This window comes from Marmota marmota, unplaced genomic scaffold, assembly GCF_001458135.2.
Source record: "Marmota marmota marmota unplaced genomic scaffold, marMar, whole genome shotgun sequence".
NCBI lineage: Eukaryota > Metazoa > Chordata > Mammalia > Rodentia > Sciuridae > Marmota > Marmota marmota.
This window is the reverse complement of record NW_025999900.1, coordinates 38,664,708-38,677,947: the sequence shown is the minus strand read 5'-3', so window position 1 is coordinate 38,677,947 and position 13,240 is coordinate 38,664,708. Positions and strand designations below refer to the sequence as shown.

At 33.5% G+C, this 13,240-nt stretch overlaps 1 protein-coding gene across 7 annotated transcripts in view; it reads right to left on the bottom strand.

Annotated features, from left to right (window-relative positions):
• The window catches only part of Pcnx1 (pecanex 1), a 149,547-nt gene that overhangs the window by 36,686 nt on the left and 99,621 nt on the right, over positions 1 to 13,240 (bottom strand). For all 7 annotated transcript variants that reach the window (XM_048798891.1, XM_048798892.1, XM_015493498.2 and 4 more), the window contains 7 exons: positions 12,702 to 12,811; positions 12,190 to 12,295; positions 9,843 to 9,935; positions 6,217 to 6,367; positions 3,871 to 4,012; positions 2,962 to 3,139; positions 192 to 300 (listed from right to left, as the gene is read on the bottom strand). In XM_048798891.1, the coding sequence (XP_048654848.1) occupies positions 192 to 300; positions 2,962 to 3,139; positions 3,871 to 4,012; positions 6,217 to 6,367; positions 9,843 to 9,935; positions 12,190 to 12,295; positions 12,702 to 12,811 (889 nt within the window). The remainder of the gene's footprint in view (positions 1 to 191; positions 301 to 2,961; positions 3,140 to 3,870; positions 4,013 to 6,216; positions 6,368 to 9,842; positions 9,936 to 12,189; positions 12,296 to 12,701; positions 12,812 to 13,240) is intronic.

The following is a 13,240-nucleotide window of genomic DNA, read 5'->3' as shown; positions in this document are numbered from 1 at the left end:
ATCTGTGGGCCACACATGTTAATATAAGTTAAACAATCTAAATCAGGATAGATCAGAACTAAAAAGAATGAGTGTTTCATAATTTACATATAGTAACCTATATTCTATGCCTATGAAAGGTTTTCCTTGTAAATCAACACTCTCATCAAGGATATGACTATCCATTCTCATAATTTTAATTTGAAGGATACGAGGCACTGCAAAGGGCTGAGCAAACGCATGGAAAGCAGAACCCCATGTAATCTGCCACGGGGCGATGTAGGTATATACGAACTGCAACTTATAGAGGAGTTCCCAAAGCTGTAGGAGGAAAAGAAAACCCATCAGCAAAAACCTTAATCAGATATTTGAATTAGAAAATGAAAGTCCTGTGAAATATATTTTCTTCCTACTAGAGAAACTGCACTGAAATTATCTACCATTTGCATAACAGGAAAAGATTCATTATTGCCAAAATGCTGAACTTATTTTTAAATAAAAATATCATTTTTTAAGTAAAGATGGCTAGCTGACTTGTGGATTTGTGTTTCATTAATTTAAAAAGTTCTATGCCCTCTATTGGCCTGTCATATTACTACTTTTACAAGCAAAATAAAGAAAGGTAGCAAGAAGCAAAATAACAATCCTTGGGGGGAAAAATACATCTAGATATCTGTAATGCTTAAGTAAAACATTTTATTCTAAAATACATTTTCCTTAAATTTTAGTGTTCTGGAAACCGAGTATGTTTCAAAGGCAATGTCAAAAGGATTGTGAAAATACCAATTGTATACAGTTGTCAATGCCTGTTTGCATAGGAATTTTGTTGCATATACCTGACATTTGTTCATAATTTCAATTGTTGTCAATGGAAGCATAATACACATTTTAGTCATTTAACTTTGAATCTGTTATTGTTGTTGACAATCTTCAACCCTGAAACAGGGATACTGTGTTTGTCCAAGTCAGTCTCTGCACATCAGGCAATACAAAACCTAACTCTTGAAATAAATCACAAGAATCTTAAAAAGCAAAAATTTTGACTAATTTGGTGACATGATTAGACACAAACATCTCATCTCTTAAAGTACTTAAGTTGATTTACAAATGACTTGTTTTGACTTCCAATTAAAAAAAAAAAAATCAGGGCTGGGGGATATAGCACAATGGTAGAGGGCTTCGCTTGCATGTGTGAGGCCCTGGGTTCAATTCCCAACACTGAAAAATCAATCAACTGAAAAAAATCACAATTTCAACCCATCAGAAATGCAGATGAATCCCATATTTTTAGCCATGAGTCAAAATCATGCTAATAATCCTAGTACTAATGTAAAAAGGATCACATGAAGTAGAAGAAACATGTCTATTATCATGATGTCTTTAGAACTACTTAAAAGGAGTAACTTGGGAAAACTAAATGTGAAGCAGACTGTACTCAAATAGGTGTGTAGTGGGTGGATAACAACAATTTTGTCTACATTTAATTAAAAGGTTTATTAAATCGATGATATCTTAGAATAAAAATATATCTAAAGAGATCTCTTAAATATTACTTGCTTATTATCACTGTTCTTTCTAGTGACATACAAAAGGCAAACTCCTTAAGAGCAGAGCTTTCTCTGCTTTTTTCACTAATTAACAGCCTATGTATCTAGAACACTTCTGAGAAAAGGTACGTTTCCCAGCCCCCCCCCCAGAATATTTGAAAATGAAAGGATTTTCAAATGTAGGATCAAATGAAAGGATTAAGAAAATCCAAACTAATGTAGAGTTAAGTGTACCAGCTGTAGTTCATATATTGCTTAGGTTATGTTTTACTTCAGCTTTCACTTATTTCCAACCAGTATAAGACACAACACAATTTTCAATCAAAGTATCACAGTTTGTGAGAAACCACATGCTTCTTTATACAAACAATTCTCTGATTCACTTTTTGGTTTTGTCTTTTGGTTAATAGTCATGCTGACAAGAGGAAATAAATGATTAAAGTGCATATAAATTAGTGATTAAACAAACAAATGTATTACTGAAATAGTTTAAAGAGTATTTATCATAATACTGAAAATGACTACCACTAAAACCTTGTTTGAATTAATTGCTTTCCATTTTCACTGTTCTATCCTAGGTCAGACCTCTGTCACATCTGAATCACTGTCACAACTCTTAAGCTGTTCTCCATACCTTCAGGTTCTCTTTCCCATTTCATCCCAAATGTGGCTGACCAGGCTAACTTGCCTAAAATTGGACTTTCACTGTATTTTGTAGCTGTTCATTTGCTTCAGCTCTCTGTTACCTATCAAATGGGATAATATATGTCAAAGTCCTTTGTATGTGGTCAGTGTTACCATGAAATCTAATTACTATTTAATTTACAAACAATCTGACTATACAACCTATTTGAGAAAGGTAGTATGGTTCAGTAGAAACATCCTTGCTTTAAGAGGCAGAAGATCTGGATTTTGTCATCTCATTTATAAAGGGCATAAGAACACTTATCTGAAGGAAAATAATGAATTTTAGAAGCATTCTGTAAATTTCAGAGTATTCTGTCAAGTTAATTTCTGGTTGCTCCCATATGGCCTTACTGTCTTCATTCAGTTAGCAGGTTATTCTTCACTAGAATTTATTCCCTCTATCTATCCAGTCACCCAAATTCAACTATTACCACTTATCTTTCTAAAATTATTCAAAACCACACTCTGCTTTGGAAGATCCTACATAATGTTTCTCTATATAACTTAATTTTAATGTTTCTCTATATAACTTAATTTTATCTTCCTAATTATAGCAAAAAATATATCTTTTATGAAGCACTATGACTAGCATTGCTTAGGGATTCTAATATGCTCTAAGTAAACTGACAAGAGATATTAATTAAAAGACAACAAATCAGTGAAATATATGCATAATCTTCACAAAGTAGTGTATTACTTAGAGGGATAGTTTTTGCAGGCAGAGACATTCCTTTCAGTGATAAATTACCTTGCTGAACAGTATGGACATGAAGAAGAGATCCAATAGCATGGTCTCTGAAAAAGCTTCATAGTCAAATTTGAAAAAGAGCACAGTAAAGATGACTGTGACATACTGATACGTAGGGCTGCTAAAAGAGGATCGCAGCAACTTCAAGCCAGCAATGGTGATCATTAAAGCACCTAATCTGTAACATAAAAAAGGCACAACCCATCAACTCATGGCTGATCACACTGGAACATTCGCTAATTTTAGAAAAATGACCAATTTACTAGGCTTACAATATAGAGATCAAATTTAAACTTGCAAAAATTATTTATATACAACGCAAATCACATCATCCAATTAGTATGATATTCTCTTTCAACAGTATTATTATAATTCTAATCCTCTATGAGTCTAAGCACATTTTTAAAAAATGGGTAGTATTGTAATTCTATCATCTGGTTCTCTAATTTCAAAGTATTTCTATCACTGTAATGTCAATTACATTTAGCACATGAAAAACATAATACTTACTCCAAAACATGTATCTACAGTAGGGGATAGGCCATGGGATAACCATGAAGGCAACTGACCATCTATATGGTACAACTTACACAGTACACAAAACCAGCCATCTCCCAGACCTGTCATCTAATATTAAAAATTAACCTTAATAAATGTCCTCTCATAAAATATCAGTTGACAATGAGATGTTTGTAGTAGTGAATTTGCTAAGAACAACAGTAGATGTTTCAAAAAGGGAAGTGAAAGACAAAATTTCACCTGAATTTTTCACCTTACAATGCCAATTACCACAGAGACACTCGATGGATATTTGGACCTTGATCAACAACCGAAGACACTGTATTGTAATACTGTTGTTAGAAACAGTCCCCAAGAGTCAGACTTAGACTAGAAGATTATTGTACTTACTCTGTATCCAGTTTCTTTGGACTGGCAATTGTCTCTGCACTACTACTAAGTTCATTGAGAACAATCAGTGGATAGATGATATTCTTCTCAACAAAAAGAAGCCACACATGAAGTTTTTCAAACCACATCATAGTAGCTGCATCTAACAAGGCAATGTAAGTCAAGAAGATCATGTGTCATCCAATGTATAAAGTAGTCTAGCAATGTGACAAGAAAGGAAACTCTCACAAATCAAATTAGCTCTACACTATAAATAAAAATGTAAAAATCTAGTATTTTAACCATTGTCAACTCTTGATTGTGAAATACTTACCAACGTGCTATTTGGATATGACATATTTAAATGAATTTCATTTTAAACTTTAATTCTTTCTTTCTCTTTTTTTTTTTCTTTTTTGGTACCAGGAATTGAACTCAGGGGCACTCAACCACTAAGCCACATACCCAGCCCATTTCTGGGACTCATCAAATTGCTCAGCGCCTCGATATTGCTGAGGCTGGTTTTTGAACTAATGATCCTCCTGCCTCAGCCTCCCGAGTTGCTGGGATTACAGGCATGGGCCACTGTGCCTGGCTTAAATTTTAATTCTTAAAACCTGTTTTTAACTAACTTTTTCTCACTTTTTGCTACATCTCAAAGAGAAAAGCTTACTGAATATTATTAGGCTGCCCCAAGTCCCCAAATAAATATCTATTATTTATTTTTAAAATATTAAGATATAGACATATACACATATACATATATAATTATAATATCTAAATGAGAATTTATTATTTGAATTCATATACTTCGTAAGAGTCACATTCATTTCCAATAAACTATCTTGAATAACATCAAAGATTTAATGCATGGTTCTTCAGCTACCTGACAGCAATATTTCCAGGCTTCTTTTTTTAATATTTATTTTTTAGTTATAGGTGGACACAATATTTTTATTTTATACTTATGTGGTGCTGAGGATCAAACCCAGTGCCTCACGCATGGTAGGCAAGCGCTCTACTTCTGAGCCAGAGCCCCAGCCTCAATTTCCAGGCTTTTAATAAGTTCTCTAATGATTATAATTTTTCTTTCAATTGCTAAAATCAGTAGGAGAAAAAAATGATTTCACTACTATTTAGTACTTTCAAAAATTCAAAAACATCAGGTTGATGCAAAATTTATAAAAAAGTCAGACTTTTAAGTTAGAAATAAACAATATGGTCAATTATGCATTTAATTAAAAGTGCTTTTTTAAAACAAATTAGATATATTTGCTGTCATTTATGTATAAAAGCAATGCTAATAAAAAAAATCTCATTCTGAGTTACTTCCATGATGCAGGGAACGGGTGAGTACTGATTCTCACAATTTCATATTGTTTTCCCTTATTTAAAGAGCACACATTTTGTAAAAAGTCCTCACAGTGCTGCTAATACAATCTACATATTAGTGTTGTATTATCGCCTGCAGATCCAACTGGTGATGAAGGTTAAAGTGGCATCATGCTTCAATCAATTTCACTAAAAGGCCCAGGAAATTTGCTTTGAGAAAATAAAGTCAAGTTTTGTTTTTTATTTTTTTCCTTTTACTTGTAGATGGACACAATACCTTTATTTATTTATTTTTATGTGGCGCTGAGGATCAAACCCAGGGCCTCACACATGAAGTGTGTGAGGCTCTACCACTGAGCCACAACCCCAGCCCTAAAGTCAAGTTTTTTACAGAAAGTTTTCAAAGGCTTCAGAATTTTCTAAAAATGTTAATGCATCTTCAAATGACGGAGAGGTTTATTTCTCCTTTTATAGCAATTTCACAATTGAAAGAAAAGTCTGTGAAGAAAATTTTGGTTTATTTCATCACTGGTACAATAATAAATGACTTAGATATGTTTCTCTAAAATGAGGAAGTATAGCATATCACTGGTCATGGGGCCAATGAACAAGAAGTGAATATTTACAAAGGAAAGAAAAATGAAGCAACAGCTTGCCAAACAGACAGGCCTCATATCTCTTTTTGAGTCATTTTATAGTTTATCCCAAATCTGAACTAAAAACAGAAATTAAAAAATGTTTGTTTGTTTGGTTTTTTAAACTCTGGTAGGACCTAGTGTCTCTGGCAGAAATAACAACAAAGACCTTTTCAATTCCCCACTACCAAAAAAAAAAAAAAAACCCCCAAACAAACACTCAAACAAAAAGAAAACCATCATCCTGAAAAAGATCTGATTCATTAATAGGTTCAAATTTAAGGACAAGAAGCATAGCCAAGCTGTTTTGCAATGATACATACTTAGTCATCTATCAGCCTAGTAAAAAGAACACAACCTTAGTATTAATAAAAAAAAAAAGTGTTAAGGAAATACTTACTTCGAACTTCATACTGATTGTACTCTACGGTCTTCAGCAGAGGATGAGAGAAACAATGCCATGGTAGCTGTTTCCTAACTTGAGGCAGCACATAGTGGGTTACGAAACCCACAAAGCCAACCAATGCATATAACACAAACTTGAGAGCAGGCTTTAAAAGAAAAAGAGTTGAGAAAATTAGGAGTGACTTTAAGACTCACTTTGGAACCTCTCAACTGGGGGTGCAATTTTCCATTTGATAATAGAGAACAGCAAAGTCAGTTTTAGAACCTAAGAACTAAACATTTATCATAGTTATATTTCTAAGTTATGTAGCATGAAACATAAAGCTGATTAAAATCAAGCCATGAAAGATAATGACTGTTCTTATGTTACAGGTATTTTAAATGTTTAAACTACTTCCTTTGGTGTCTCACACTACTGTACAATAAGAGTGTGACTGGAGTTGTACTGCTTCCTGCTCCCAAAAATGTTATATACAATTTCAGAGCAATGTAATCAAGTTGTTTTAACTAGCAGAGATAAAGGATATAAACCGAGTAAAACTGAGTCTGAGAGCAGAGCAGAAAAAAAAAAGAAAAAGTATTCCACTTTATTTGTTCCTTCACACTGTATATTATTTGAATTCTATGTACAAAAGAGGGAATCAAGTATTCTCTCTTCAAATATTTTATGTAAGTCACATTTAGACATTCTGGAACCACTTGGATGTGAAGGAGCCTCCATTTGCACCTTGATGACCCACTGGACCATACTTGTTTGGAAGTGGTCACAGACCAATAGTTTTATAATGTTTGAAATGTTAAATAAAATTAAATAATTATGTCTTTGCTTCTATATTAAACAATCATATTAAACTATCAGAACTGAATAAAACATTTGACCCAATGGTCTGTGACAGATGGGACACAGGAAATAAGCCTGAACCCTGAAGGAAGGGAATAAAGGAGGTGAGCATGACTGCTCCAGCTTCCTGCCCTGGGTCTCCAGGTTGTCCCACAGGGAGGGGAACCCAAGCAAAGCCAAGCACACTGTGAGATAAGGATGTGGAACTCTAAAGTTTAGAAAGATCAGGTGGCTAGACTTCACCAGAAGAGACAGTGTATAAAAGAGTTCTCTGGAGAACTCTGGAGATCTGCAGAGGGTTCCCTTGGAATATTCAGGAAAATACCACTGCATGCAAGTGAGGGAACTACACAAGGGCAGGGAAAGTAGCTCACAAAGGGAATGGAGATATTATCTAGCACTCAGATAGAGCAGGAGAGTACCTGCTCTCACAAGCCAGACTGAAAGAGCTAAAGATTCACAGAGCACTGAGAAGAGACCTCAAAAGGATATTCTCCTCAGTAGTGGGGAATACCAGCTCTACTACACATGAGGCCCTAGTCCTACCTCAGAAACCTTAAAATTAAAAAGTGCTTAACAGTATTCCAGAAAAAAGTTCAAGAATATTTCTGGAAATACAAAATTATCTGACACCTAAATGTAATATTTATAGTATGACATTCAATCAAAAATTACTGAGTGTGCACAGACTCAGAAAACTATGACCCCTAGAGAGGGTAAGAAAATCAGTTAATAAGAACTAAACTGTGATATAGATGTTAGAATTAGTAGACAAGGACATTAAGAGTTGTAACAGAATATTTTATGTTCAAAAAGTCAAGTAAGGAAGGTGGACATTTCTGATTTTTATTTGACATAGAAAAGCTTTGGTATTTTATTTAAAAAATTTTTTTAGATGTACACAATACCTTTCTTTAAATGTATTTTTATGTGGTGCTAAGAATCGAACCTACTGCCTCACACATGCTAGGCAAGTGCTCTACTACTAAGCTACAACCCCAGCCCAGGGAGATATTTTTTTTTTAATGACCTAAATAAACTTCTAGAGATTAAAAATGATAAATTATAAAAAATTATAATTCTGAGATTTAAGAAATGGGATTAATGACAGATTACACATATACAGAAAAAAAGATTAGTGAATTTAAAGACCTATCAATGACACCATTTAAAATTAAACACAGGGGGAAAAAAAGATGAAAATGAACAGAGCATCTGATAACTGAAATATTCTCGGAAGGCAAAGCTGTACATATTTGGAGTTCATGAAACAGTGTGAGGACAGGGTGGAGGAAGTGGCAAGCTGGGAAAGGCAGGAGGAGAAGAACGGCAAAAACATCTGAAATAATGAAGGCTAAAATTTTCCAAATTTAATGAAAAGTTTAAACCCCAAACACAAAAACATGAGGAAATCTACATGAAGGTACATCATAATCCAATTATTCAAAACTAATGATAAAAGAAAATCCTACAAGAAATAGAGGAAGGAAAAAGGTTATCTACAGAGGAATAAAGATAACTTGTGAGGAGTAGTGGCACAAGACTATTATAATCCCAAGGACTCTGGAGGCTGAGATAGGAGAATCACAGGTTTGAGGCCAGCCTCAGCAACTAAGCAAGGCCCTAAGCAACTTAGTAAGACCCTGTCTCAAAATAAAAATAAAAGGGATGGAGATGTGATTTAGTGGAAAAGCACCTCTGGGTTCAATCCCATTACCAAAAAAATTAAATAAAGGTAACAGCAGCTTTCAAATCAGAAGCAATGGAAGCCAGAAGCAATGCAACAACATTTTTAAATACTGAAAGAAAAAAAACCTGCCTTCTTAGAATTTTACACATAGTAAAGTATCTTTCAAAACCAATGGTGAGATAAGGACTTTCTCAGAAATACAAAGGCTGAAAGAATTTACAGATTCATACTATAAGAAATGTTCTAGTAAATCTTTCAGGTAGAAGGAAATATGGATCTACAGTAACTATGGTAATGACATGGCCCACAGGGAGAAGGAACTGTCCTTAAGGAACTCTTCCATATCTGAGCCTGATTAGATAATAAGGTTCTAGGCTTTCCAGCTATCTAGAAATAAAACTTCGGGTTTTTTTTTTTTAACTTTATTTTATTTATTTATTTTTATGTGGTGCTGAGGATCGAACCAGGGCCTTGCACGTGTGAGGCAAGCGCTCTATTGCTGAGCCATAACCCCACCCCCGACTTTGGGGTTTTTTAGAAGATAATAAGGGCATCTTGCATATGGGAGGGATGCAAGTCATGGATGCTAGAGAGTGGACTGTGGTAGTCAGCCTCCAAAATGGTCCCTATGATCCTGGCTCCCTGGTGGGTATTTCCTTCCCACATTATACCAGGGTTTGTCTATATGACCAATAGAATATGGCACAAGTACCAATGTGTCATTTCCAATATCAGGTTATAGAAGCACAGCTTCTGTTTTTCTCTAGGATCACTTGTTCCAGGGGAAACCAGTTCCCATTTCATGAGGACACTCAGGCCTGCTATGGGGAGGACCACCTGGAAAGGAACTGAATCCTATAAACAACAAACCTCAGAAGATTGCAATATCATAAAAGATCCTAAGTTGGGGATTACTTAACTAAGCCACTCTCAGATTCATGACCCAGAAAAGGCATGAGAAAATAAATATATATTAAAACCAAATGAAGAGTCATATATTTCAGTGCTATTGACAAACAATATAATCAAAATCAGAAATGAATTCAAAGGTTATTTTCCCCCAACTGAAAGAATAAAATGATTCCTTTACCTGTAATACTGTGAACACCGTGCTTACATGAATAGCAAAATACAGCACACCAATTACAATGCATACCACTAAGTCAGACTGTAAACGCTCACTCTGTGGAACAAGAAAAAGAAATAATAACACAAAATTTTTCAGAAATCTGTCTTTTATTCCCAACTGGCAACGTTTGAGAAATAATTTTTCACTGATACTCTTTAACACTTCTACATATTTCTTAAATATAATGATTATTATAGTAAATCTTATTTTCTTCCTCAATTTCTTTCCTTATCTATAGTGTCAAGGAAATTAAACAACTAGTTTGCATGCTCTAAACATATTGCAATAGTCTTTTAGAATGAAGGTATTTTCCCCGCTACTGGTCAAGAGTTTTACATAGAAGAAAAGAAATTAGATACTTAAGTTATCATATCATTTTTAGGTTATCTCCCTTTAGTAAGTTATATTTTCATTGGTCTTTTGAAATGTTAAAACCACATGCATATGTCCTTAGACATTATACAGGTTGAGTACCCCTTAACTGAAATGCTTGTGACCATTTCAAAATTTGGAATCTTTCACATTTAAGAATATTTACCTAGACTTTATACCAATTGAGAATCCTTAAAACAAAAAGCCAAAGTTCAAAATGCTCCAAAATCTGAAACATTTTAAGCATCAATTTAGGAACATTTTGCATTTTCAAGATTAGTAATGCTCCACATGTAGAAAAACCCAGAAACCTCTTGATATTTCTGATATAAACTAGATTCAGAACCTCATCTTATGCTTAACATGAAATATCCTTTGCTAACATGGAAACTAAAGTCAGAAAAAAACTGTTTCAATTATATCTTGAGGTAGTTTTGAATTTCTAAAGTTTCTCTAGTTTATTATCCGCTAATAGTTAAAAGTATGTCCTATTTGATACTTATGTAAATTTTGTCTTTCACAATGGAAATAATCTAAAAACTGGAGAATACTGTTCTGTTCCATAAAACAGATATGAATCTATAGAATTCATCTTCAAATAATTACTCAAAGAAAATAAACAATATTGTAATTTACTAAATTAGAAATGTAAGAGAATTACTGAATTTACATAAGTATATTAAGATAGATTTGGCTATTGTTCTCTCCTTTAACATGGAAAATGCACAAACTTTTCAAATTGCCCTTGGTAAATAAAACGCCCTAGAGGACTAGTAAGACACTTACAAGGACATAGTTATTTTTGTGTGTGTGGTACTGGAGATTGAACCCAGAAATGCTTTACCACTGAGCCACATCCCTAGTTCTTTTCTAAAATTTAATTTTAAAACGGGTTAATTTGTCAGGGCTGGCCTTGAACTTGTTGTCCTCCTGCCTAAGCCACTGGAATTAGAGATATATGCCTGTCCATACTTTTTAATCAATAATAAAAACGCAATGAATCTAATTTACATTAACACAGTACTTCCCCCTTATCTGGATACCTGAAATCATAGGCAATATCTAACCCTATATACTATATTGCTAACCATGATGGCTACTAAGTGACTAACAGGCAGGTAGTAGATATACATAGACATACTAGACAGAGGGAGGTTGTCTCAACTGAGACGGTGCGATATTTCATCATGCAAATCAGAATGGCATGCAATTTAAAAGTTATCTATTATTTATTTCTGGTATTTTCCATGTAATATTTTTGGATTGCATTTGACAATGAGTAAGGACAAAGAAGGAGTATTTTATTCATCTTTCAGAGTCTAGTCTAGTCTAGTGTAAACAGGATGAAAAAAAATTCTATGACCAATAAAATTACTTCATTTTCCCTTACCTGGAAATGAATAAATGAATAAATGCCATATTATTCTACTTAGAAACGAAGTTTGAGGAATGAACATTTCTTATGAAGGTTGGGTATCCCCTAGACAAAATGAGTAGGTTCAGAAGTGTTTTGGATTTTTTCTTATTTTGGAATATTTGCATTTACCTAATGAGATATCTTAAGGATGGGATCCAAAATTCATTTATGTTTCATATGAAGGATGGCCTGAAGGTAATTTTAAATACTATTTTTAGTTTACCTACATTTTAACTGTGACTGATCCCTTGTGGTCAGGATTGGTATTTTTCACTGTGGCATAATGCTGGCACTCAAAAGTTTTGAATTTTAGAGCACTTGGGGTTTTTTGAATTAAGGATGTTCAACTTGCATGTTAAAAATTGGAGTAAAGGTAATCAACAATGTACAACTAACCCCACTCAATGGGACTATATATTTTCTTCCAATTACTAAAGACTTTCAAAAGTATTCATTATACAATAAAATCAACTGTCTAACATTTAAGACTTATAGTTGAATTAAACAGCTGAAACTTACAACAGAATTCCTAAGTTTCTCAGGCAGTGGGTCTTTTACTTCAGACAGAGGGTCTTCCGGATTTTTTTCTTCTGTTTTTGGAAAAATCTTGGATTGTACCAAAGAGCTTTACATTTTTAAAAATCAAGAGAAAATAATTAATAGAAAATACATATATAACCTGAAAAAAAGTAATGCAAATGATAGTTTATGACAGAAAACCAAGTGACCCAAGTATATTTAATCAAAAGGAAACAGAAAATCCTAAAAAGTCAAAGATATCATAAACAGCAATACAGTAAAAATCTTTTTACTAAAACACAGTTTTAATACTTGGGAGGGGAAAAAAACCTAACATTTTCAGCAAAGATGGTTAGAATTGACCCAATGTTAATATATTTTGAATAGGGATTATAGATAGACTAGGCCACCAGCAGTTTGGAAAAGCATTGGGAAAAGAGGTCTTGGGAGTTCTTTAAAAGAAATGTTAACTTATTTAAATTTCTCTAACAATAACAATTGATTTCACTTACAAAAGTACAGATGGATCACTGCTTTGTCGGCTAAGATGATAGGATACAGCCACTAATAAGCCACAAAAAATGGAGAAAAGTACTGGAATATGTTGACCATCCCATGAATCCTGTTGAGAAAAAAATGTAACAGAACAATAAACTTCTAATTTATAATAGAATCTTTTTATGTCAGTATTTTGGAAAGAATCAATGAATTTAAATTTTAAAAATGTTTTGGTCATATTATTAGTTGCATTTTATTCCAAATAAATTTAGATTTGTTACTTTCTCATGAGCTAGAATCTAGCTGCTAGATTTCTCTCAGTAATAAAGTTCCAGACTTCTTTTTTTTTTTAGATTATTTATTGTTTTACTGCTTTCTTATTTCTTACTTAATGCAGAGTTAATATTTTTTAATAAGGGTAGTAAGATGTCCAAAATTCAACATTATGAAACATTCAAATAGTAAAATATGACGTGGAAAGAAGCTCTCATTCCTCCAAGCTATCCAGTGGAACCACTTGGGATAGCAGCTTCTAGACTTTACTGTGTCATCT